The sequence below is a fragment of the Meleagris gallopavo genome, chromosome 2 (assembly GCF_905368555.1).
Source record: "Meleagris gallopavo chromosome 2, MGAL_WU_HG_1.1, whole genome shotgun sequence".
Taxonomy (NCBI): domain Eukaryota; kingdom Metazoa; phylum Chordata; class Aves; order Galliformes; family Phasianidae; genus Meleagris; species Meleagris gallopavo.
The window spans coordinates 66,032,463-66,059,844 of NC_139405.1; the positions used below are offsets into that span (position 1 = coordinate 66,032,463).

Sequence of the window (27,382 nt, forward strand, 5' to 3'; positions counted from 1 at the left end):
CTGTCAGTAAGAAATGTACATGCTATCAATAAGGAAAGAAAAATAAGATCATTTTGAGGATATTTTATGATGTACGAATGAAATGATTAAATTGATTAAGGACAACAGGGTTTTTTGAAGAAGGGCAGGTAGAATATATGACAACTACATTTAGATTAAATTGAAGAGGGGAAGTAGTTATGCAACTGATTAGATAAGCAGGGAAAAATGATGAGCTAAAAGAGGATTGTGAGCAAATATACAATAGATCAGACTCCAGGCATTCTTATAAATTGAAGACAAGCACTCAGAAATGATTTCATGTGACAATAGGAACCTAAGAATTAGAGGTCTGTCATGGTAATGCCATGCAGTAAACAGACTCTTATCTTATTGTAGCAAGATCATCTTATCTGTAAGTTTACTAACTATTCAAAGAATACTAATAGATTTGTGAGGTATGATTTCCTTCTGCAGAAGAAGCTGAGTTGGCATCTCCTCCTTATTTCATATGTATTGCCCATGACAACTGATTTTTTCCTTAATATATTTCAGTTTGCTCAATACAACCTCAGATTTACTGGACTGTGGATGCCAGCATTCATCCTGGAGGCCTTTCAAATAAATTAGTCACTTTTTCCACATACCTTTTCTTGTGGATGGACAACAATAAGTTACACATCAGTCAGTAACAATTTCACTTCTGAGTCCCCTTTGAACTGTAGGGTGAATGCCATCTGGTCTTTGCAATCTTTTTTCTACAAATGTCTCTAGTTTGTACTAAAAACTTCTGACACTGTAATGCAGTTCCTCCAAGAAAGGCTATAACAAAAGACATGACTAAATTCTTCCATAGCAGTGGTGCAAGAAATTCATCTAGTATTTCTGCAGTGACTAATTCTACCATTGTTGCCTCTCCTGCATCTCAATTAGCCATTGGCTCTATAGACTTCCTAGTGGCTGTCTCATGTGTTCAGAAAGATTCCATCAGCAGCATATGTATTTTATTAGATTTCATTAGTTTTACATTTCATCACAGTGTAAGTATTGGTGTTCTTTTCCATTTTATTCATAAAATATTCTCAGTGTATCTTCTACAGTCAGGCAAATAATGTGACTCTTTTTTAATCTACAGAGACATTATATATATGTTTATTTATTTATTCTTGATAGAAATGTCATAAATTCTTTGAAAATTAGAACAAAACGTACTGTTATACCTCTATCATTACTTTTCTGATGGACAGAAAGTGTTATGGTACCACCTGCTGGAAATAGTGAATATTCTTTCTCCCCTTGGTGTCCAACTTTTTGTACAAGAATTGCATATAGAAATTCCACAGACTTGTACAAAATACTATATCTGTCTCTATGTATTTCAAAATACAGAGTACAGTTGGTACTTCTTTACTTGCCCATAGAGCTACTTTTGTAGGATGGAGAGTGCAGAGGCTATGCCAAATCTAATCAACTGCTTCACATTTTGTGTGTTTTGCAGCTAAAGGAAGGCGAGATAATCAAGCCAGCACAAAACTATGAAAACACACTCTTTCCTGTAATTCATCGGCAATATGTTTATTTTTTTTCAAGTAAAAAAAACAGAGAAACATTTATGAACAATCCCATCAAATATATTTGTCAGCCAAAGCCTAAACCACCTGTGCCAGTTAAGATTGCAATCGTGGGACCTCCAAAATCCGGGAAGACTACAGGTAGGAGCCAGTATTCTCTACAAAGCAAAAGATTATCTAATGATTGAGGCTGTGTCTGCCATGGCTGCTACTGAAAAAATCGTGCACCTTTAACATTTCAGGTCTTCCTGCTTTTCATACTAGGCATAGAATCCTACAGTTACACTCTCTACTGTATCATTTTACAGCCAGGTACTTATGCATTTCCCATCTTAATTTTATTCCAGCTTCTTACGAAGTTGTTATTGACTGGTGCTTAGAAAATCTAGACTTGTATTACTTAAACATTTTTTATTATTTCTAGTTATTTTCTAATTGGTTCTTATTTCTTTCAATCAGTATGATGAAAAGAGTATTTCTAGGATCGTCCACCAGAACCCAAAATTCCACATCTACAGATCTGTTTCCTAACTTCTAGATTTAAAAACACCTTCCCTCTTTTTTCTTCTCCTTCTATGACTTCTTCAATCCCCAGGTCTCTGCTTTTAACTAGAGGAGAAGAAAATTCAGCTTAGATCACAACTTAACGATTAGCTTAGAGTGCTAGAAAAAAAAGAGAAAGGTTTAAATGATTTCATATTAAAGCAGAAATTCTAACCGTATTTCCCATTTCCAGTGTGAGTGATCTGAAACTGTCAGGCTGTTTTCTAAAGGCGGCAGTAGAAAAAGTGTATTTTCTAAGATATTTACTATGGCTGCTGAGATTTGAGATAAACTGAATAGTGTCAGTGCATTGGGCACACTCTGCACACATGGAAAGCTTTGGGTTCTTAAAGGACCTAACCAGAGCTAGGTACCTGCTTACCAAGGTTACGTATTGGAAATGACCCAAGGAATGAGCACTTAGCTTCTAAGGCTAAAGATATGCTTTAACAGACTGCAGGGTTTTGATGTTGTCTGCGTAAAAGCTGTTTGTTGAAATCAAAATGTTTTGCAGTTGCCAAGAAATTTGAAAGTGTGTATGGGCTACGGAGACTGAGTATGGGAGATGCCATACGGCTCGTGTTAAACAATCAGCCAGAGAGTGAGTTGGGGCTTCAGTTAAAGTGGCATCTTCAGAGAGGGCTGACCGTACCTGATGAGCTGGCCATCCGGGCCCTGGACTTGGCTCTGATGGATCGTGTGTGTGCTACCATTGGGTAAGCACAAAGTCTTCTTTGGCCTTCTTCTTTGGGGGAAATCAAATCAATTTATTTTTCACTTTAAATTTTCTTCTCCCAGTCCATATAGACATTTCAAACAGTTAACATCATGCTTCTGAACGATGGATGTGTTGGAATTTGGTACTCCGCCATTCGCTTACATTATTAATCTTTTGCCCGTTGTGTATTTTGTTTATTTTTTACTATTGCTTACTGTCACTATTTTATTGTATTAATTTTAACTCCTCAGAGAGAAGACTGAGTCAAGTCAGGGCAGCACTGATTTAATGGCTTGGGAGTAGACTTTTGTCTCCATTGAGAATGTACTCAGAATATCCGTAGCCTTAATGATTAATTAGTAATTCACTTCTTAGAAAAACTGTATTTCTGTTTCTGTTTGTATGCAGAGTTGTTATTGATGGATATCCTGTAACGAGAAAACAAGTAAACCTCTTGGAATCAGCTAGAATAATTCCTGTGAAAATCTTTGAGTTAGAAATGGATGCAAAGGAGGTATTCAGAAGAGCTCTGCTGGATAAAGAAAGCACAAATAGGTAGTGATGCTCTCTGATACTTTTATTCATATAATTTTGTCACCTCTCTCTGTGTGCATGCCTTGGTGCAGAGAGGTTATATTTCACATATGAGAAGAAAAGGGCACCAGGCCTTGCACAGTCTAATGCTTTAATTTCCATAGACCAGAAGTAGAGACATAAGTTGCCAGAGAAACCTGTGGCATTCTCTAGATAGATCCCCAGAGCGCATGACTGAGAGGATGTAGATATGCAAGGGCATGTGCCCACTGCTTAGTTTAATTGATTTTACTGAAACCATTATCAGAATTATTACTAGTTCACTGCTGCTGCTGAAGTTTGTTATTCATCAATTCAATTATTACCATCATAAGAGAAATTGATGCTTCATCTAATAAACTCTATTCTTTAAGTTTTCATTTTCTTTTAAGAAATGTGGAAATAATGTATATTTTAATAATGTACAATTCATGAATTAGTCACTGAAATCTTTGTTTAAAGAGCCACTTGTTGTTTTTGAAGAAGAGCAGTAAGTAGTTTATAAACCAACAGATAATTAAAAAGAACAGAACATTCAGCTTAAAATTGAATTGTATAAGGACCTGGTTCTCATTAGAGGAACTGTTTCTAAGAAGTTTCAAATAGCTTAGAGCCTTATTGCTTGTCCCTTTCATTTTGTCTCTTGTTTTTATCAAGTAATCAGTATGATACATAATTGTTTACTAAAAGCTTGAAGACAATTTGCACTGCCAAAAATTAAATTAATGATATCTCTTTGAAAATATTTACTTTAGCATTTTAATTCTAAATATCAAACTGATTATATTTTATAGGCTTAAATATATAACAAATGTGCAATATTTCTGAAAAGTACAACTTACAGTGAAATTAATTCTATCAAAATAGAAGTTTCTATCTATTTTTAAAAATCTTTTAAATAAGAACCAGTGCAGTAGATGTTCAAGTGAAAATTTCTCTTCTGGTCTTGAGTAAGATTTTTAAAGGTTAAATAGATTATTTATGTATACATACATGGAAATATGACAGATATACAATTTGCAAAATATATCTGGGAATGATGGTTACTTCTTGATTTCAAATAATATAATTTAAAACTAAGCTTGTTTTGCAATGAATTGATATTCATTTGAAGAGTCTCATAAGATTTTGTAGAGAAGCATTTTATGGTGTACTGATAGTGTGTGTATGGTATGTATAGTATGGTGTACTGATTGTGTCAGCTAAAGTGTGCTGACACATTCAAAAAACCTTTACAGAATGTATTTGGGACATAAACAGAAAAATATTTGTTTCTGAATGTTACTTCCTGGTCAGCAGCTTATTACTTTCTGTATGAAACTCTTAATATTCTTAATATGAAAGTTGTATTTCTCAAATATGATTTATAATTTCAAATAAGCAAAATCTCAGAAGAAAAAAAAAACACCTGAAAATGAACTCTTATATTAACATTCAAATTTCAATGAAATGATCTAATCTTCACATTCCTATTAAGTCAGTGCTATTTTTTGTTCCTTTCAGACCTTCCTACCCTGTACATGACAGCTCAGAGATTCTAGCAATTAAGAATTCCTACTATAGGCAACATATCGATGCAATTAGGACTTATTATAAGAAAGAGCATCAGAACTGGTGTGTGATTGGTGCATTTCAGAGCAAGTGGTGGATATGGGACAAAGTTCTGCAGGAAGTTCAAGTGATTGTTAAAGAAATCCAGATATACCTGGAAAGAATAAGAGAAGGTAAAGAAAAACAAAGTTGCTCAAAATAATATTCATTTAAGAAGCTGTAATGGAATGATTGTGTTTAAATTCAACTTAAACTTGTTTGGATGAAGCTAGTTCTTGGGCGCACACATGCCGCAAATTCCTTGATATCCTCTGGAGAGAGCTTGAGAGGTATCTTGATGACAGCAAAGAAAAAAGCAACTACAACTCAGCATGCAGCCATCTTCCAAAGAGCTAGGTAACATAGTACAGCTAAGAGAAGTCAGCTGTAGTCTTGCAGTCCACAGCTCTGGTCTGCAAGGCTGACAGGACAGATTCTCAACTTCTTTAGTGATAACATGTTAATATGAGACACATAGTCTTCAATTTGTATTATGAAAATAGTGATTTCTCAACTTTAGTGATAGCAGAATGGGGACCCCACACATACAAGGAATTATGACTTGCAGATTTATTGATATGCCAGTAGAGGAATGGGAAAGGAATGGAAAAATATTAACTATAAATTCAGAATTAAGGTTAACTGTGCCATTTGAGTTAACTTCTGTATGGGGGGATGAAAACCATTTTATTCTAAAATGGCATGGCTCCCACTTGAATTTGTATGTGTCAGTTTCGGTTAAGGTTAATTGTGCCCTTCAAATATGTATGTACTGTTAAACAAGGATTCTTCTAAATGGCAAACTTATTTTATCTTCCTTATCTCGTACTCTTCTTTTAGTCTTTAACATTTCGGTGGCTGCACTCTTATAAGTATCAGTCAAGAGTCAAAAGATTGGGAAGAAAAGTTTTAAATAGCTCGGGTTTTATATGACATTTTGTTCAAGATTTTGAATATATTTTGTCCAGACAGATTGTAGCATTTCCAAGACATGGATAAATAAACAGGAGGCTTTCCTCAAGCCTTATACTCTTTTTCAACAGCGTAAAGAAATTTAATAGCTGAAATGTTCCTTAGCAACACAAAGGAGTAAAACAAATTATAAATAACACTGTTCTAGGGAAAATGTACTAGTGTCTGGTGGTTGGTGACCCTGCACGTAACAGGGGAGTTGAAACTCAATGATCATTGTGGCCCTTTTCAACCCAGGCCATTCTAGGATTCTATGATACCATTGATTATCTTCGTTAACAGGAAAAGCAGCCAGCATTGCTGATTTATGCATCACCCCTGAAGAGCTGCAGTATCGGCTGGGAGAGTTTGGACAGTACTGTCCTGTCAGCCTTGCAGACAAGGGTGAACTAGTTGACTGCTCTGTAACATCATCACTACAGTTTGCTGCAGAGTTTCGAGCACACTACTACAAAATGGCTTCACAGGAAGAACTGAATGTAAGTCTCAAAAAGCTTTCATGGACTGAATTACAGAGACAGGAAGCATTGTTTCTTGGATTCTTTGATTCAGTACGGAAACTAGCAAAGTGTAATTCAATTTTGACTAGTTTTATTAGTATTCTCGCTTTTGGTTTGTATACTTTGCTATCAAGTGTCCAGTCAGATGAAATGTAGCAGAGTCCATTCAAACCTGTGCACCTCTTACAAATTGACATAGATGGAAGATTAATTTTAAAGCAACCATTTTCTCCTTTCTCCATCTGTTTGGTAGTGGGCTGGGGGTAGGAAACAACTAATGATAATGATGGATAGTTATAGTGGTGGGTGGATAGTGATGACTTCAACTGAGAGGGCGTTGGAAAACAAATGAGTTATCCAAGAGTAGCAGCAATGCCAGCACACTAGGAGAGGAGCTGTAGAAGAAATATTGAAATTGAATGAGCCGTTCTTCTGGAGTTTGACTTACTGTAGAGAACCTGCTTTAGCAGGGGGTTTGGACTCCATCTTTACAGGTCCCTTCCAACTCTGCAATTCTGTCATTCTGTGGTTAATAATCTTGTAGTGCTTCTTTCATTATAAAAACATTTAATTTCTTCTACAGAAATTCTTGAGCAGACCAGAGATTTATGTGCCACCACTGGCACCTCACCCTCTTCCATCTCCAGACAAGTTACCACAAAAACTGACAGCAGCAGAAGTGAAGGCCTTATTCCCTAAAAGTGCTGAAATGCAAGGATACTGTCCAGTCACTTACCTAGATGGAAAACAGAGGTACATCATCACTATTTTCGTAATATAAATTGCAAACTATGTGTCCCATATTAACATGTTAATAAGGAAATACTTTGAAAGTACTTTTTAAAAGTATTCAGGGTTTGGACAGGAAAAGCAATCACAATCCTCTACATTGCAACTGTGGCTTTGGAAATCTATATAAAATATCCTTTTGAAACTCACACGACTACTGGTTTCAGACTGAATCTGGACAGCTTGCACAGTAAGTAAAATTCAAGTACAAAATGTCAAAGTTGGAAGACTTCATTGAATATGAGTCTGCATTCCACTCCTGTCATAACTCCACTTCAATATAAAATGTAGATATATAGCATTGTCTCTCTCTTCCTTATGCTTCAGCTTTCACAGGAAGGAGAGCCAAGCACACCCCCTGGAAAGGAATGGCACTAGTTATAGTCTGAAAATTGGAGATAAGCAACACACCTGACCAGCTTTTTTCCAAAGCTTTTGCTTCTCTTCTCCATTAGTTTTCTTGCAGTGGTGAGCACTAAAAACATTGGTGCTTTAGCTGGTATAAGATTCTGTATTAGTCTTTATTCTGAGGCTGTAAGCCTGTCAGCTCCCTTTCCTTTGCAGTGTGGTCTAGAGTATTTCAAGTAAGTTGACTGAGCTACACCTGAAGCATTTTAAATATCAATTCCTGTACACCTGTAAATGAAAGAGGGAGGGTTGGATGTTTTTCAAAAACCCTTGAACAACTGTAAGGCAGACTTACCTAGTGGAGACTTAGATTGGCCAGATGATCACCAACTGAAGATTAAGAACGAAAGATTTATAGGTCAGCAGTTCCTTGAGCCTAGATCATTTATTTTGTATTCTGGATAATGTCAATTGATGTAAGCTTGAGCTTAAACAGAAGTGATTTAAATGCATGAACCTCTTTCCCCAAAGCTGACTAGAGATGAGAATAAGCTTATTTTTTTGAAATAGTATTAAGACAACTACAAGAATCTGTCTTTTGTAGTGAAGTCTGCTTGGATATAGTTTGAGTTATCTCAATCATAAGCCATCAAAAGTTCAAACAAATCCTAAAATGCCTAAATAGATGCAATTTCATAAGAGATCCATAAAGCTTCGCCAAAAAGTCACACTTATTTCCTCAGTATGAGCAATTTCTCATTGAGGTACAACCACTAACAATCAGTGTTGTGCTGTCCAGTTGTAATCTTCTGAATAACTTGGCATTTTATCTAGAGTGGTTCAATGAAAGTCCATTTATAAGCAGGTTTTAAGGCAGGGACTCACTCAGATTTTGATCCTTGTAGCTGCCAGTAATGTAATGGAAGCATGGACAATCTGATCACTACTGTTTTGTAGTGCCTGTAATTGCTGAATTACCAGAAGACTCCCAGTGTCTGATGAGTTTAGAGCACACAAGTGATGCTTTACATTTCTTCTAAATTAATATTCATTCTTCCTCTGTCTCTTCAGGTATGAAGCTTTGGTGCCTGGCAACACTGAGTATGCTGCAAAGTACCAGGATAAGCTGTATGTTTTTGAAAGTGAAGAAAAACTTCTGAAGTTTATGAGGTGAATATATTAGCTGTGCTTTAAACTTTAATTGTGTTACAATTTATACATCTTTTAAGTGCTTACTTTTTATCTGGTTAGGTTACCAGAGAAGTATTGGAATCTGAAGCTGCCACATAAGCTCCCTCCTGTAAGGGAGCCAATACTACTCACTGCACTTCCCATGGCTGGATACCTTGAGCAGGTCAGTTGTTTCTTCTTTTTTAAAAAACATGATTTTGCAATGCATAGCATACACCAAACAGTGTTTTATTAGACCAGTTTTGATTTGTTGTTGTAGTTTTTATCGTTGGATGATTGTTGGGGTTGGTTGTTTTGTGTTTTTTTTTAATGCAGTATGAGTCTTATGATTCCTAATGGGACTGTATTAAATTGAAAATAGTGTTTTTAAAATTGAGAGAATTTTTTAGAAGATTTAAAATAATAGATACTTGTAATTTTAATGGCAAAAACAACAACAAACAAACAAACAAAAACACAAGTACATTCACCAGAGGGGAATAAGAAACTGCAAAAATAAAAAATAGATTTTAAAACTCTTGTTTATCATATCTTGTAACACTGCATTTTGCTTTTATTTTTAAAACTAGCATAGTCCCAAGCATATATCTGGAGTCATTTAAGGATAGCTGGTTGCATTTTGAGTTGTGGTTATGAAATAAAAGATGATTCACAGTCACTTCCCTCCCAGTTTTAATTTGGTTGTTCATAGAATCATAGAATGGCCTGGGTTGAAAAAGACCACAATGATCATCTAGTTTCAACCCCCGTGCTATGTGCAGGGTCGCCAACCACCAGACCAGGCTGCCCAGAGCCACATCCAGCCTGGCCTTGAATGCCTGCAGGGATGGGGCATCCACAACCTCCTTGGGCAACCTGTTCCAGTGCGTCACCATCCTCTGTGTGAAAAACTTCCTCCTAATATCCAACCTAAATTTTCCCTGCTGGGGCTTTTGGTTGGTTTGTTTGCTTTATTATTAGATATCATCTTAGATACTTAGATTTGCTTGACAACAAGATCTGCATTTTGACATGTTTTTCTTTTAAATCTTTGTGATGTTCTTCCAAAACTTTTATTTCTTTAGGGAGTAGCAACTTCTCTAATAAAAGCTCTGAATGAAGTAGGATGCTTAAAGCCAAAGTTCCCATTTCTAAGTGTTAGAAGAACTGCTCTTCTTTTTGTGGCCTGCCATCTAAAAGGTAATGTATAAAATAAAATGCAGTAAATTAAATAACTGCAGTAAATCATCTGATTCAACATTGACAATTAATTTCTACTGTTTTCTTAATCCCCAATTTGGGAAAATACCATTATATACTGATTTAATTACACATTGCCAAGTTTCTGGGGAATGTGTACAGAGCAGGGAGAAAAATAAGGTCAATAGGATAGGCGGATAGATAGGCTCATAAATAATGAGATCTGAATGATATTTTATCACCAACAACCCAATGGTCTTGATTAACATTCCTAACATGGATCAATGAATTTTGAAACAAAAAGTAAGATTATTTACCTAGGTTGCACCAGATCTGTTAGAACTAGTCACAAACAACTGGAATTGTCTTTAAAATGACTGAAATTACTGTGATTGAGGACTCCTGAAATATTATCTGGGAGTTTCAGAGCCAGAATGCTCTGGCTTGCAGTATACTCCTAGAGACTTCTTCAGCCCATTAGTTTTGGCTTTTACGAACCAACCTGTCTGGTGATCTGCCTTTTGTTTTCATAACTTTTTCCTTATATTTCCAGATAGTTGCAATCTTTATTACTTGTCTGCAGTTCTTCACATTCAGTGTTTCCCCATGCAGCTTCAAGAGCCCTTAAAAGTTTTCCTGAACTACCACAGGCTTTTGCTAGTGTAGCTTTGTTAAAGAAGACCACTGAGCCGCATAGGCACCATACAAGCCCCTTTATAAAAGTACAGTCTTTGTTGTTAGCCCAGCTCTCCTAATATAATTACGTCCATGCTTGGAATGCTTTGCTTATATGTTGTATCATTAAATCAGATGATGAAGTGAAAATGTTATGCAAGTGCAACAAAACTCTTCTCAGGTACTTACACTTTGACCACAGGAATCCAGGAAAACAAGTTTTCTTCTTCTAAGACTGTGCAGAACTGCTTCAAACTTTAAGGCATAATGTTCTAGTATGCTGAAAAACTCCTTTGCAAATATAGCATTACTTATTGTCTCTCAGAGGACTCATGTTGTTCCTGATCAAAAGCCTGATTCAAATGCTTCATGCCAGGGTAAATGTTTTAAACCCCATTTCTAACTGAAGTAAGACACGTTACAGCATCCTCTTATTTCACATTCAAATAGGGATCAAGAAACAGTGGTCTAGTTGCTCCTGCAGCTTTCCTAACAATCTTGTATTGCCTTCACTACCTGAGATGAAAAAGCGCAGGTCATCAATCATAAACGAAGAAAGATTTACTCCTGGAAAAGGAGTAAGAAATTGCACATCCCTATAGTAGTGACTTAATGCCCTTCAGACTTACCAGTAGAATGAAGCTGTCTACATTTTAAAGCTGAAGTGGGCTGAAGCGTTCCATAGCTCTTCGTGCTGCTCAGTCTTTGTTATGAGATATAAAATACCATCTCCTAGGGAAGAAGTGGTTAGGATCTGTCTGTCCTAAGCCTCTGACTCCCCTTTGCCTCTGTAACAACAATAAGTACTCTGAGGGGTGGCATTCAGCACTGATATACCCCAAAATATGGTTTAGGGCAGAGGTAAGAAATGAAAGAAGCATTACTGTCCTCACTGCAAACGAGGCTTTGACATTTCCTTCCTCTTCTGAAATACCAGAGATATACAGTCAGCTCTTGATTTTTTTATGGGCAAAATATTTAGGTCTTAGATTAATTGAGCTAAGGATGCAGAAATTCCAAAGATGGTGGGGAACTCGCCTAGCTCTGGGCAAATGGATTAGTTTACACACGGAAATATGGCCATGCTACGTTTGCTGAGCTGCCAGATGGCGCTCAGGACGACTGCGCGCGGCCGTGATTAACCCTTTTGCAGGATCGAAGGGCTTGGAAGGGGTCTCTGGAGATGACTGAGCCCAGCCCTCTGCTAAAGCAGGTTCTCCACAGTAGGTTGCAGAGGAAAGCGTGCAGTCGGGTCTTGAACGTCTCCAAAGAAGGAGACTCCGCAGCCTCTCTGGGCAGCCTCCTCCAGCGCTCTATCACCCGCACAGCACAATTTTTTTCCCTCACTTTCGAATGGAACTTCCCGTGTTCCGCTTTGGAGGCAGCAGCCGCGGCCTCCCGCACCGTTACCCGCACGAGACACGGCTGCAGACTCAGTACTGTCACTGCCCGTGCCGCAGCCCCCAGGCTCACGCAGAACTCTCTGTTCCCGCAGCGCACAACGCCCGCAGCCCGGCGCACAGGAGAGAGGAGTACCGCAGGCGGCTGGTGCGGCTCGGCGAGCACTGCGAGCTCATCCCCTACCTGGGGAGGGCGATGCCGCGCGAGTACATGGAGCCCCAGCACCGCCCGCTCGGCTTTGACCTCAAGCTGCAGACCTTCCTGTCCCTGAAAGACGCCAGCCCAAGCTTTGTCTAGTTCGGAGGCGTTGTTGTTTTTTTTTTTCGGGTATCGTCTTTATTAACTCGCGGAGCGGTGCTGTAGGCCGCCGGGACAACTGTTATGCTTACAGCACCACTAAACTTTAAGCTGAAAATAAAACGTTTTCCCTCCGAGCGTGCCGCTATAGCTCACCCCGCGCCGACCCACGCCCGACGGCCCCGCGGTTGGGGCGGGCGCTGCCGCCGTCCCACGTCACGGCGCCGGAAGTGCGGCGGCGGCGGCGCAGCGGTGAGTGCCGGCCCGGCCCCGGCGGCCTCGCACCGGTCCCGAGCTCTCGGGAGGAGCGGCCGGACCCGGGCCCGGGCTAGCGGGAGGCGGGCGCGACGGTGACCCTGAGGCCGCTTCTCTTCCGCGGCGTGGGCCGCGGGCCTCGCTACCCTTCGTGCCCCGCGCCGCACGGAGTGTGCGGGCGTTGCTGGTGCCGGGAGGCGTGCGTCGGGCGCGGCGCTGCTGGCCGCGCGGCTGCCGCCCCGTGCGCGCTCTGACCCCGGTGTGCGGGGTTAGCGTGCCTGAGCGGCGTTCGGCGACCGAACGCCGAAGTCCGTCCTTCCTTCCTTCCTGTGATCTCAGCCCACCGCATAGGTACCGCCCGACGGGGGAGATTGTGAGGGTAGGGGATGTAGGGTCTAAGGAATGGTTGTTTACCACGAGGGTGGTCAGACACCGGACCAGGCTACTAGAGGGTTGGTTGGTGCCTGTGCTCCTCTGCTCAAGAGGTGCTTGGGCAGTGCCTGCAGTGACACACTGTAACTTCTGGTCAGGCTGGGCTGGGTGGGCTTCCTGGGTCCCTTCCAGCTGTGCATGGGATTGTGCTTTGGCTCTGGCATGAGCTGTTTGGTGACTGGAGGTAAACACGCTTGTGAGCTGCTCTGCTCACCCTTTAGGTGTCGTTTGTGCCTACTGTCTGATGCTTCGTACAGCCTTCCTGCAGCTGGTCACAGCTGCTGCCTTCACTGAGCACTTATAGGTGTTCTTACGTGTACTTCTGTCTAAAATACAGAACCTATAACTTCAAGTGGCAGGTAGTTAAGCAGTTTCACTTTTAGCTTAACTGACCCTCAAGAAATGCCCCATTCCTGGAGGCATTCAAGGCCAGGCTGGATGTGGCTCTGGGCAGCCTGGTCTGGTGGTTGGTGACCCTGCGCATAGCTGGGGGGTTGAAACTAGATGATCATTGTGGTCCTTTTCAACCCAGGCCATTCTATGATTCTGTGATCCTCTGATTCTAGCATGGGTCTTCTGTAGTATTTTCATTTGGTGGATTCTTCTGAAATTGCTGGATCTTCATTATTTATTAAAGACAGTTTAACAGTTAACGCTTGGCATACTCAGCCCTATTTTAGACAGAGATCTTAAGAAAACAAAAACGACATCCATAGGGTGAAGCTTAGAAGGTGAGCATTCTGAAAGATCAGCTTTCAGGAGGGCATGGAGTTCTGCCCAACCAATGCTGGTAATGTTTTATTCATGATCACAGGATTTCAGGGCAAAATAGGGCATCTGCAGCAATGTGGCTGTGGTTGACTTTTTGTTTGTTTGTTTGCTTCTGCTTAGGAGCTGCGAACAAAGAGTTCTGTTTGTTTTAGTTGTGAAAGAGGAGTTTTCAGAAGGGGTGGCCATACAGTTCACGGTACATTAGAGCTAAATAGCTGAAACAGCTGGCTGTAACTGATCCAGGAAGAAGCTATCTGTAGCCGTTTCTTTGGATTTTAAGACACTTCTAAAGAAGAAAATCTCTGCCGGCATTAGAGCTGACTTTATACAAACAGTTCAGAAGCTTCAGAAATTGTTAAACACTCTTGACTAATGAACAAAATGATATTTGATGTCTTATAATGCTGACTTCTAAGATTTGTTTAACTTATTCTGTCCTTGCAGGTGCATCCTTGCATATACGCAATAAAAATGGCAGAAGTGTCTCCTGACCCTTCTGAGAAACTGGTCGTCATCCACTCCAAAACTCACAAACATACCATTTTAGCTAACTTTGAAGAACAAAGGAAGAAAGATTTTCTTTGTGACATTACTCTAATAGTGGAGAATGTGCAGTTCAGAGCCCATAAAGCTTTGCTCGCTGCCAGCAGTGAATACTTTTCAATGATGTTTGTAGATGAGGGCGACATAGGGCAGTCGATTTACATGCTGGAAGGAATGGTTGCTGACGCCTTTGGAGCACTGCTGGAATTTATTTACACGGGTTATATCCATGCCACTGAGAAAAGCTCGGAACAGATTATAGCTACTGCACAGCTCCTGAAGGTGAATGATTTGCTGAGGGCCTACAATGAGTACCAGGTCAGCCGCCCTGGGGACACACTGCCAATCCCTTCCAACAGCAGCACCTCTGTAGCACTTACTGCAGGCGACAAGAAGAGTGAAGAGCTGCCCAAGCGAAAACGGGGGCGACCAAGGAAGATCAATATTGTCCAAGAGGAAAAACCAGGAACAAATTTTGCTGAAGATGTGCAGCTGAGGGAGAATAACTCCATGCAAAATAAGCAAAATTTTATGAAAAAAGACATGGCAGCAGAAGGAATAGTTGTCAGCGAACAGGATCCAGCAAGGAAAGACGCAGAAGAAACAGAACCTGCTGGTGGATCAGAAGCTGCTGCCAATCTGTCAGCTGAGAAAGATGAGAATTGTGATCCCAGGTCGGAAGGAATGCAGAGTGCTCAGAGCCGTTACAGCAAACGTAGGCTAAGGAGGTCAATCAAACTAAAAGATTATAAACTTCTTGGTGAAGAGGACGAAAAAGGACTGGCAAAGAGAACTGATGGAAAAAGAAAACGTACGGGTTCTGAGGCTCGTTGTAAAGACTGTGGCAAAGTATTTAAATATAATCACTTTTTAGCTATTCATCAGAGAAGTCATACAGGTAAGCTGTGAGAGATTGTGTCTTTCAGTAGAGGATTTAATGCTGTTGCACAATGTGAGCCACTTGTTGAAGTGTAGGCTGTTGTCTCTAGCAAGAGCTGCCCAGAAGAACGCACCAATCCAAACTGCTATGGTGTGTTTCTGAAACTCTGCTGTTTTATTCTTATCAACAGACTTTATAGCCTGATTGCACTTTAGGTAATCGTTTGTCTGTTCAAACTTTGAGTAATATGGCAATACTTAAATGATTTTTATTGCCACGTGAAGCTTTTCTCTTTCTTTTCATTCTCCTTATCACTTTTTGGAAGTCATTTTACGTAGATACTAGATTGCAATGAGTCTTACTATCGGCTTAGAATATTTAGTGAGAAGTAATGCATCTATGCTGACAAATCTGATTTTAGGAGAGCGCCCTTACAAGTGCAGTGAATGTGGCAAAGGCTTTTCCCAGAAGCATTCTCTTCAGGTCCATGAGCGGATGCACACGGGAGAGCGGCCATACACGTGCACTGTGTGCAATAAGGCTCTGACAACAAAGCATTCTCTTCTGGAACACATGAGCCTACATACAGGTAAATATTGCAAAGCAAAGCTAACCCCCTCTCCCTGCAAGAATATGCCTTTGTAGAAAAAGAAGTATTTCTGCCCTTCCTCATGTGTGCTGATTTTTTTTTTTTTTCTCCTTCTTATATTTATGTTAGATGTGGGTTGCATTTTAATAAGTGATTTTCTTCACAGGGCAAAAGTCTTTTACATGTGATCAGTGTGGGAAATACTTCAGCCAAAAGAGACAGCTCAAGAGCCATTATCGAGTACACACAGGTATAACGAGCTTCAGTTTAAGAGCTGGCTGACAGTCTGTGCTGATTTGTCCTTGCAAAGATCATCTAAGGCTGAATATTCTTCTTCAGTGGTGTATATAGGCTTTGTTACCATGATACGTGATATCACAATATAACAATGAATAGGATTGAAAAAACAGAATAGTGAATAATAAATGGAATGTCTAAAAAGGTAGCTAATTGAGGAAGACCCTTCTGATGTTTAAAAATTGTGCTGCATTTACCATAAAATGTTTTAGCCCTGCAGCCCTTGTTGCATACATGCTAAAAGAGAAAGTATGTTTGAGGGGGGAGATAGTTCTCAGTTCCCTCTTTTACTATGCTAAGAACAAATAGAGAAATAGGGGTGTATCATTCTGCTGGTTTGTATGACAAGACAGAGACAAGGCAGTGAATCACCTTTTGTTTTATCTCCGTATTATACCAAAGTGGTTATTTTACAGGAAAGTGCTTTAACAAAGATCACTGAAGAGATAAAGGGGATCACTTATGCACTGACACTTTTTTTATTATTGCGACAAGGCCGTTCATTGCCGGAATGCAACCAGTGTCATCGCAAATTCATGGATGCAGCTCAGTTAAAGAAACATCTAAGAACACATACAGGTAATAATGTGTTGTGTTGCTTTTGCTTTTTTTTTTTTTTCACTTGAAATAACACAGACAAAACCATATATGAGGCAAGGGACACTTATTTCTCTGGGTAGATCTTTGGCTGTGCTTGTGCCTGTTTCAAATTAGGAGATAAGATATCAGCAGTTCATAATAAGCACAATTTAGCTTGTGTTACAACAGCACAGAAGCGGTACCTGTTATAGGAAGGTTTTTGTTTTTTTTTTTTCCCTTAGAAAACCTGCTGCAGAAGATGTCAATTAGTTTTCCTGTGATAAAATCGTGGAGTGGGAATTTAGTTTATCAGAGTAGCCACGTGCAGCATTTGTTAGGCTAGACGTTAGCTATGTAGTAACAGAAAACACACATCCTGGAAGAGTGTATGTCCCCCTACTCCAGTCTGTGGGGGTGGATGCTTGCGGAAATGCTGCTGACCATAAAAACAGTCATTTCAGTTTACTATTTTATTATGCTGCAGTAAGCCAGATGCTGGCCACACATTGACTAGGAGGGAAGAATTAATGCAAGTGACATCAAAAAATGTTCTAAGACTTTGAAAGCAAGGTGGTACTTGAATGGCTGGGAAACATCGAATAAAAGTGTTGATGTAACCTGTCATGATGACAAAGCATAAGATTCTTAGAATACTTCTCTTCGAAGAGTATGTGCATAAATGACTTGTATTTTTTTTCTTTTAAAATAGCTGTAGACAGTGGCAATAGTTTCTTCCCAAGCTGAATTCTCTTCTTACTTATATTACTTGTAGAGTGTATACAACATCAAATTGCGATAAGGTCAGAACTTGTGTTCTTGGGTGTTTTTTGTGTTTCCAGGCTTGTGTTTATTTGCAATACTTAGAAATACTGCATTTTCTCTTGAGGACAGCACAGTTCATTTTGACATAAGAGTATGCAATGCTGATAAAGCTCTATAAATGTAACGGGACATGAGCGCGGTGGTGAGAAATGAGAAGGATCGTCATGGTAGCAAGGTGTGTTGCAAAGACATTATTTCACTGAATTCTAGCAGAAACTGATTTGCAGTCGATATTGCTTCCCGAAAAGACAGGCCAGATGCCAATATTATCAATGCAGAAATATAAATTGATCTGATCCATCTCAAAATCAAGGAGTAAAATCCTAAGGAACCAGGTGTTAACATTGATATGACTGCTTTGGCTGCAGTTTTGTAGCGCTACGCATAATAAGAACACAGGCAACTTAAGGAAGTTACTCCTCTTTTCATAGGAAAGTTGGTAAGCATCGCATTTCTACAAATCTTCATTGCCAGAATTCACTGTGAATCTTCATTGAAAACTGGCTATTGCCCCATTCTGAGTTTCATTGTGCTTTGGTGGCATGGGTTACCATGGTAGTGATCCAGATTCTCCTAATTAGTCTTTTAAAGATGTTGCATGCAACAAAGAAAACTTGTGGTGTGAATTAGCTTTGGTTTTGCTGGGTAATATCTGTTTTCTTTTAAGCTTTTTGTTATTTAATTTGGTCACTCTGCTTCTACTCAATTAGACCCAAAAATTCCAAATGCAGTCAAAACAACAACAAAAACAATTTATTCAATCCAATGTAAGTTATTTTTTTTTCTCCAGCTGTGTTAGATAAATAGCATGACTTGGATTGGAAGAAACCTTTAAACATGGTCTAGTTCCAACCCCAGTGCCAAGGGAAGAGACATGGGATATTTCTCAGAGCATTGCAGGTCTAAGATGAAGTTTTACAGGTCAACTGACTTGTTAAGATAATGGATTCACTTCAGGTTTGGAAGTATGGGCTTACCGATAGGCATGGAGCTTCACGTGAGCCTGGTGCTGTCTGCTAGTTCAGGGGCAGCATTTTTCAAGATTGTGTTCCAGGGGCAGCGTTTTTTAAGATTGTGTTCCATGTGGACCATCTGCAGGCACCTGCATCTGTTTTAGTACATTTTTTTGTTGCCCTGAGGACTTGGATCACCCGGTTTTCTATCTTCAAAGAGGAGAAATATCAGAAATGTACCTTTTAACATTTTATACCCTTATAAATGAGGTAGATGAGGGTATACCCTTACTAATGAGTTCAGTTTCAGATATCCATATTGACCATTGGCAGAAGCACGATCACTTGTCTGTACATGCTAAATAACGTTGTACAGTGAAATGTTATAGAATTGTAGAACATCCTGAGCTGGAAGGGACTTGCAAGTTTCATTGAGTCCAACTCTGGGCTCCACACAGGATGAAACGAATATTTAAATCTTATGTCTGAGAACGTTGTCCAAATGCTCCTTGAACTCCAGCAGTTTTGGGCCATGCCCACTGCCCTGGGTAGTCTGTTCTGTGCCACCACCCTCTGGAAAAGAACCTTTCAAATGTTTTTAAATACTAAATGAGAACTGATGTCACGTTTCTTTTTGATAGGTGAGAAGCCTTTCACTTGTGAAATTTGTGGCAAGTCATTCACAGCTAAAAGTTCTCTTCAGACTCACATTAGAATTCACAGGTAAATTATGTCTAATTTTCATTACGTTCTTTAAAAATCTGATTTCTATTCTGATACCTGTATCTAGTGCTTGTTCAGTTACAGAGTGTTCAAGTCTTGTTTGCATTTTGGATGGATGATTAAAGACTGACACTTTTGTTTAATCTAGTAGTAGAAAGTGTTGTGCTATTCAACACTAGTGTGCTAAGATGTTGAAGGTATTTCTTTTGTGCACTGTGTCTGTTTAATGATGATGTACTTACTGCTGTGTTATTTATGCAAAACTTCGTACTGTAAATATTTAACAGCAAAATAGCAGCCATAGAGTAACAAGATTATTGGAGCATTTTCCAGTTTTCTTGTAGTCTGTCACGTTTTTTACGACTTAGGATGTTGGCATGGGTAAAAGCTGTATTACATAAAGGTTTTTCCAATGTGAAATCATTGGAGAACTGCTGTGAGCCTTATGTAAAAGAAAATATTTCCACTATAATTTATCATCCATTTGAGACAGGCAGCAATTTAGGAGTTAGATTTCCTTTAGTTTTAAAGCTAATGGCTGTTAATAAACATTTTACAGTAGTGCTTATGATTGTGTGAGTAAGTTGCATCCTTGTCAAGATCCAGTAGCAGTTTGTACCTCTGGTATTAGGACAAAAGGGAAGTTGTGTTCTTTCTGTAGCAAATGAAAGCATTGTGCAGTTCATGATTTTGAACAGAAATAGTTAGGAAGTCAGACAGAGAATATTTGATACGACTATTCTTATGTGTTTATGATGCAGCAAAAGAAAATAATCATTTCAGATTCTTATTCTGTGTTAAGCTGCATAAATCAGCACTTCAAAGCAAGTATTTTCATGATATCAAGTATGTTCTTTTGCAGGGGAGAAAAGCCATATTCTTGTGGGATATGTGGAAAATCTTTCTCTGATTCCAGTGCTAAGAGAAGACACTGCATCTTACACACAGGCAAAAAGCCTTTTTCTTGCTCAGAATGTAGTTTGCAGTTTGCTCGTCTGGACAACCTGAAGTCTCACTTGAAAATTCATAGCAAGGAGAAGCAGTTTCAAGAAGCCAGCACTGCTCCAAGCACCAACACTAATTCAGAGGAAGTGAGAAATATTCTTCAACTGCAGCAGTATCAACTTGCCACCTCTGGAGGGCAGGAAATTCAACTGCTGGTTGCAGATGCAGTGCATAATATAAACTTCATGCCTAGTCATAATCAAGGCATTAGTATTGTTGCTGCAGAAAGTGCCCCAAATATGGCAACAGGGCAGGCTACTAACCTCACGCTGCTTGCTCAGCCACCACAGCAGCTGCAAAACTTGTTGCTTTCAGCTCAGCAGGAGCAAGTGGAACAAATCCAAAACATCAGTGTGATGGCAAACCAAATAGAGACTGCTCAGCCTGAACAAATGCACGTCATCACCCTTTCCAAGGAAGCACTAGAACATCTCCATGCTCATCAAGGGCAAAATGGAGAAATTCATTTAGCAGGATCTTCCCATCCAGATTAGCACATGCAGCTGGCTCAGGAATCAAGTCAATCGTCTCACTCTAGCCAAGATACAGTTCCTTCTCACTGAATTAGTGAAGAATAGAATTAAAATGTACATATTTCTGAATCCTGCCAGGAGTCTGTGTCAGTACATAAGTCAGCTCATGAGCATCTGTATGGGAACTGTTGAGTCATGGCCTGAACCACTGATTAATCACCTGAGGCAAGGACTGGATCAGCCTTGGAGCACAGGTGAAGGCAATTCAGCTGTGTGACCGGAAGGGGTGGAGTCTGGTTCCAGCCCTCCTAGACCCCATTTAAGGGCTGACTAACACTTTTCAGCAGCATAATCTTATCTGAACATACCTTGGTGATTTTTGGTGGGTGACTTTCCATTTCCTTGATCTTATTTATTTTAGACTTTTTTATTGTTATATTGTTGGTATTTCTCCACCATTTAGTCCATACCTCACTAGCAATTAAAGCTTTTTCTTTTTTCCTGTGCCTCACACAAATCCATGGCTCCTTAGCAGCTACTTGGCCTCTTATTTGCATTTCCATGTGATGTTCTAGGGATTTGTACCTTGCTGGCTGAAAAACAGTGTTAAGATGTCAGCTGATCAGAAACTATAACTTCTCTGATGGAGTCGATAGTACCTGAATTACTGTCAAGCTTAAGATAATGAGTACTATTTGCAAAGATAACGCCTTATATCTTACATCTAATGAACTTTCTCTTTGTGAGTTAATGTATAACTTTCTCTGTGACCATCCTCTTAAGTGCATTTTGATTTATTGAATACCAAATTTGAGTTGAAATTATTTAAGCCTTTGGTTCTGAGTTGTCCTTTCTGTTTATGGTACTCTCTAAGAGTTTTGCTCCTCAGAAATGCTTCAGCCATTGCACTTGAATGATGGCAGTGCAATGCAGTGGTTATTCTGGACAGCTGAACAGCCCACATTCTGTTAATTCCACCACTCGCTTGTTGTGTGACAGTGAGCAAGGCAGTTGACCTCTGTGCCTTAGTTTCCTATCTATGAGGTGGGGTAATGTTCGTGCACCCTGCCAAGCACTTTGAAGAGCTCTTGATGTGGAAGGCATTGTCTATTGAACTGCGGAATTCTCTTCCTGACAGGCCTCAGTCTAAGCTTAGGAGCCAGTTTCTATTTAAAGTGTTATTTTTTTGTACTTTTGAGAGCAGAATGTAATGTTACTTTTTAATATATGTTCAAGCTGGTAATTGTTCATGTCCCCATAAAAACAAAGAATAGAATAACTTCAGAGCATAATGAGCTATATAAGCGGGGCATATAGCGTTAAAATTGTATGGCTATTTTTGTTGGCTAGATTAGATGTGTACAGATTGTTTTTAATGACTGCTGACAAAAAGAGATATGACAACTTAATAAAATGCCATGTCAGAGTTTTTGCTTTGCATCCAAGTTCAGCTACTGAGAACACCTCACTTAGTGTACTAATGTAAAATCCAGATAAAGATGCCACTGCTACTTAAAGTAACATTCTCAGTCCTCGCTTCAGTTTTAAAATGTGATTTACATTGACATCGCTTTTACAAATGAAAAATCTAAAAATTAGGGGGTTACCAGGTAAAAACAAAGCAAATTTATTGTGTGCTTGGCACATGAGGGAGCTGGGCTTGTTTGGTCTGGAGAAGAGAAGGCTTGGGAGACCTCACTGCAGCCTTCCATACTTGAAAGGTGCTTCTAAGCAGGAGGGAGGCCGGCATTCTGCATGGTTTGATAGAACAAGACAAAGTGGATATAAATTAAAAGGGGGGAGGCTTAGATTAGATATTAGGAGCAAATTCTTTACTCAGAGGGTGGTGAGGCAATGGCACAGGCTGCCCAGAGAAGCTGTGGGTGCCCCATCATTGGAGGTGCTGAAGGCTAGGTTGCATGGGGCCCTGAGCAGCTGAGCTGGAGGGGTGATAACCAGCCCACAGCACAGGGCTGGAACTTTAATGGTCTTTAAAGATCCCTTTCAACCCAAGCCTCTAGATGATTGTGTTTTTCTATGTGACTGACCAGAGCCACTTGCGCTGAACAGTTTATAAATGACAGAACAAGTTAGGGTGGAAGGGACTTCGAGAGTCTATCTAGTCCCGCTCAGTTTTGAACATTTCCAAGGATGGAGATCCACAATTTTTCTAGGCCGCTAGTTCCAGTGCTGGACCATAGTCATAGTGGAAAAAAAAAAGGTTTGTTATGTTTAACTGGAATTCCCCATGTTCTGCTTTGTGTCTGCTGCCTCTTGTCCTACTGCTACACCTCTAAGAAGTGTCTGGCTCTGTCTTCTCCATGCCCTCCATTTAGGCTGCTGAAAACAGCAGTAAGGTCCTCCCAAAGCATTCTCCTAAGAGCTGAACAAACACAGCTATGTCAGCTGCAGCTTTTTAGTCACCTTGGTGGCCTGCTGCTCTCATTCCAGTTGTCAGTGCATCCCACAGCAGAACTCTAGTTAGGACTTTCACCTTATTTTTTCCCCCTTTCGGAACAGAGAAATGTAGTGTGTATGTTTTCTGTCACTAAAGAGAAGCAGTATTTGAGATAAATATCCTGGTGATTTCATACTAACAACTTTGATTTTTACCTGCAGTGCAGATAATCTGAAATACTGTAGCATGTAACCACGAATACTGTCTTGTCATAATTTTGCAGAAGCAGTCACACAGGGATTGCAAGTGCTTTCTTTGTCTACAGTTAAAACAAGTGTTGGGTTTGGAATTCTCTTACCCTTTTTTTTTCTACCAAATTACTCAACAAGCAGTAGGAATGAGCCTCTTTGAACAACACAGCAGCAGCTAATCTTTCACTCCGCATTGCTTAAGCTGTCAGCACACGTTTTAGCTTGCACTTGAGAAATTATAAGCCCACGTGGCTTCTCATACCACAAACACTGCTTTCTGACACCATTTCCTTCATTTGTAGTGAATGCATTTCTGTTAACACTGAAAATAAATCTCTGTCCTTTGTGTGCATTTTTAAGGCTACAACTGAAGCCTTCAAAATTGCTTTGAGTTTTAAAACCAACCCGGCAGCTTTGCTTTTCAGTCCAGCTGTCAATAACGTCACTAAGAACTGTTCAGCAAAAACATGTGCCCTTAAGACTGTGCTTCAGAGCAGCTCTCTTCAGTGTCTTTACTCCTTAGCTAACAAACACCTTAGTTTCTCATTTCCCTGCACAGGATAATCTTCTTAGCAAATCCATCGCATTGTTTACTATGTTAAAATGAGGTTAGGATTTTGGACTTAAATGCAGGAAAATAGGTAACTACTGAAAGATCTGCTTTTGTGAGCAATTAACAGAGTTTTATGTTGAGGCCACTACATTTGTGAGTTACTCAGCGCATGTGACCTCTAAAGTGATTTTTCTATACTTTCAAATGCAAGTTCATGAGAAACTGCCTTTTTTTTTTTTTTTTTTTGCTGAAGGTTTTGACAGATTCCCTAAGTGAAAGTTTAAACAAATTCCCATGGGGTTCCACTGTGCTGAAGTGTGTGCCTGGCTATCGTGTGCATGCTTACTCTCCTTCCTAGTTATATTCATGCTGGAGCTGTAAATGACACTCGACCTCAGCAATCTAAAGTTCAAAACGGTATGCAGTTCTGTGTCCAGGAGCTGAGATGCTGTCTCTGTGTGCCTTCTGTTTTTGACAGATGAATATGAGAACATTCATATGAGCTGTGAAAGCAAATTAGGAAAATCTTCACCTTCGCAGGTTGGTTTTGCAGGTTTTGTTTTTGTTTTTTAGTTTGTTTTTGTACTTGCTTTATGCTCTCTTTGATGCTCAGAGGGACTACCAGGGGAGGGGTTTTACAGCAGTGCAAGAGCTGTCAACTACCTCATGGGAAGCTCTTGTAAACTGAATGTTTATGTTCAGGCTGAAGCTGGGGATGTTGAGCCTGGCATCGATCTTGTCAGTTGTTCAGGAAGGAGACTGGCTCGCTACCTGCAATTAAACTATTGCTTTCCAATTCTCCTCCTTTTGGAGGTCCTTTTCAAGACTAGGAGGGAACTAGTGATGCTGTACTTCCCACAGCTGTGGTGTCAGAACCTCTTTCATCCGTGCTTCAGGGGTTTGACGAGGCTGCTTTTACCAGACCTGCAGTTCTATTAACTATGGGAGTCCTACACAATTCATCCATTTTCCGATCTTCCATAAAAAGATGGTGAACAATAAATGTTTTTTTACAACAGCTGGATCACTGCTCGTCTCTGGCCCAGGCAATTCTTCCCAATGGAAAAAAAAAATATCCAGGCATATTCTAAATGAAAAAGCATCTCCAGCATCTAACTGTAGTATGCTTGCCACTATTTCCTGGCTAGTATTTTAATCCCACCAAACTGAAATTACTATTGGAGTAGGGTCGTTCCTAGAGGGTGCTGCTCCTGGCAGTGTACAGCTCGGTCCTCCCCATTCTTGAAGGTCACCATGTTTGCTTTGACTGCTGGCTGGTAACAACTGCATTTCCTCCATAAAGTATTTACCTGACAGCAGCTGGTACAAAGCATCAGTGGTTGCTTTCTTTCACAGCACGCCCTGTTGTGGTTCAGCAGCTCCAGCGGAGGAGCTGTGCAGCATTTCCTCTCCACCTATTTGCTATGAAGCTCTTTGGTATTTGTGTCTCCAGCAAGTGTTAGTCTTTCCCCAGCTTCTAGCTGGGTGCTGCTGCAGTTGTTGGGCTGTCCTCCTGCTACTGGGTGCCCCCTTCCAGTTCTCCTGCCAGCACATCTTCATTTCAGCCTGAAGAATAGAAGGCTGAGAGGTGACTTGATAGCGGCCTTTCACTATCTAACGGGGATCTACAGGAAAGAAGGGGAAAGACTCTTTAGCAGGGTTTGTGGTAATAGGACAAGGGGACATGGCTTCAAGCTCAAAGAGGGTAGATTTAGGTTAGATTTAAGGAAGAAATCTTTTACAGTGAGGGTGGTGAGACACTGGAACAAATTACCCAGAGATGTGGTTGATGCCCCATCCCTGGGAACATTCAAGACAAGGCTGGATCAGGCCCGGAACAATCTGACTTAGTTGTGCATGTCCCTGTTCATTGCAGGGGAGCTGGACTAGATGATCTTTAAGGGTCCCTTCAGACTCTAGGGACTCCATGATTCTATGTGGCAGTTCTCACTCAGTGTTGTGGACAAATCCCATCTGCCTCTCTCTCTCTCAGTGTCTCCTCAATGCTATCTTGGACTGAAAGGAGCTCCAGTGGCAGCAGGCACAGCTGGTGAAAACATCTTGGAAGAGCAAGCTCTCAGAACCAGGAAGGAAAGCTTGGGCTTGTGTGTCAGGGCATGTGTATGCATTTCAAAGATCTCCATATTTCCAAGAACGTCAGCTGCACGGTCTGTGAAAGGATCATCTTTTCAATGTACTGTACACTGCTTGCACCTGCCATGCTCTCCCTCACTGTAATTCCTACTCTCAGGCAAGTGCAGGGCTGTGTGAGTAAACTGCTCCATGAGCTCTTAGCTCCCACAGCTCCCACAAGCCATTCACAGCCATTAAAGTACTGTCACTAAGCTTCCAAAACAGTATCATATTTATTTATTTATATATAAAGAAAAAGGAGTAGGAATCAGTCTTATCTATGTATGGAATTAAATTTCAGGAACAGTGAGTGTAAATTTAAGCACACTTAGGAAATAATGGCATCAATTTTTTGTTTCAAAATAATATGCGGTTGATTGCTTTGGTTTTAATTTTTATGTTTTGTAGTGCAACAAGGAGGAAAGAGGCATTTTAAAAGCCCAAACTTCAGTATGTATATCAAGGTAAATATAGAGAATAATGGAGACCAAAGAGAATATTTTCTGAAGTGTATCTTAGTTTATATTTGACTCTGGGTATGTTGCTTCACTTTGGGCTTTATACAGGGCTACTACAGAAGTTTGACTGGAGCACAAGCCATTCTACTAAAATTAGGCTCTGCTTGTCACAGGCTGTAGAAGCTTTGGAGCCATCATGCTGGCCTGAGGCAGGAAGAAGAAAAGGGCTCCCTTTTCCCATTCCTTTTCCTTGATTCTCTCTTTCCTCATGGAATCAAACAAGCAGCTGTAGCTGAATCCTCCAATGTGCTGTGTTTAGTTAGAGTCATATCTCAGCTTGTTCTCTGTCACCCCTTGTGTGAGTGCAAATTAAAGCCCTGTCGCTACATAGGATTTTAATATGTCAAAAGTGATATTTTTTTCCTATTGGAAACATGAAAAAGCCAATAGCTTCCTTGTAACATGCGACCCAGCACAAGTGAAACAGCAGCAACCCCAGCTGAGCCCATGGCCATCCCACAAACTGCATTTGTGTGGGACGGATGATTTAGCAGAAAGTGACCAGACGTGCGAGGGCAGCAGAAAACTTTGCTGTGACAGCCACGACCCCTCCAGAACTGCTTTGTCAACGCAATGTGCTGCGTTCAGCATAGGAACCATGACCTGGCATGCCACTGCAGCGTGCTGCTGGGAGCTTCCTTGGGGCAGATGCTTCTTTATCAAGGGTGGTACTAAGCTGTAGATCTCACTGCTGTGGGACTTTTCCATTTGGACAAGAAGTAAATAAATGCATACTGAAAAGGTCCACTGAGGGGGAACTGAGTGCTAAGGTACTGCAAAACCCCAGAGCAGCAGCTGGCTGCAGGCTGGGAGGGCAATGGGGAAGCACCTGTGCTGTGTTTGCTCCCCTGCGCACCTTTTGCTGGGCACCTGCTGTCAGC

The 27,382-nt window shown here is 40.4% G+C and overlaps 2 protein-coding genes across 5 annotated transcripts in view; both read left to right on the plus strand.

Annotated features, from left to right (window-relative positions):
- The window catches only part of AK9 (adenylate kinase 9), a 57,299-nt gene extending 44,836 nt beyond the window's left edge, over nt 1-12,463 (plus strand). For all 4 annotated transcript variants that reach the window (XM_085217505.1, XM_085217507.1, XM_085217506.1 and 1 more), the window contains 10 exons: nt 1,478-1,691; nt 2,608-2,809; nt 3,220-3,366; nt 4,888-5,108; nt 6,229-6,425; nt 7,030-7,199; nt 8,655-8,753; nt 8,835-8,937; nt 9,839-9,953; nt 12,124-12,463. In XM_085217505.1, coding sequence (XP_085073631.1) covers nt 1,478-1,691; nt 2,608-2,809; nt 3,220-3,366; nt 4,888-5,108; nt 6,229-6,425; nt 7,030-7,199; nt 8,655-8,753; nt 8,835-8,937; nt 9,839-9,953; nt 12,124-12,326 — 1,671 coding nt within the window. In that variant the 3' untranslated portion in view covers nt 12,327-12,463. The remainder of the gene's footprint in view (nt 1-1,477; nt 1,692-2,607; nt 2,810-3,219; nt 3,367-4,887; nt 5,109-6,228; nt 6,426-7,029; nt 7,200-8,654; nt 8,754-8,834; nt 8,938-9,838; nt 9,954-12,123) is intronic.
- ZBTB24 (zinc finger and BTB domain containing 24) lies at nt 12,411-22,077 on the plus strand. The gene is made up of 7 exons (XM_085217511.1): nt 12,411-12,578; nt 14,229-15,225; nt 15,629-15,796; nt 15,963-16,046; nt 16,589-16,672; nt 19,089-19,170; nt 20,033-22,077. The coding sequence occupies exons 1-7, from the start codon at nt 12,411-12,413 to the stop codon at nt 20,667-20,669; spliced, it is 2,220 nt and encodes a 739-aa protein (XP_085073637.1). The 3' UTR covers nt 20,670-22,077.
- Nucleotides 22,078-27,382: the final 5,305 nt, after the last annotated feature.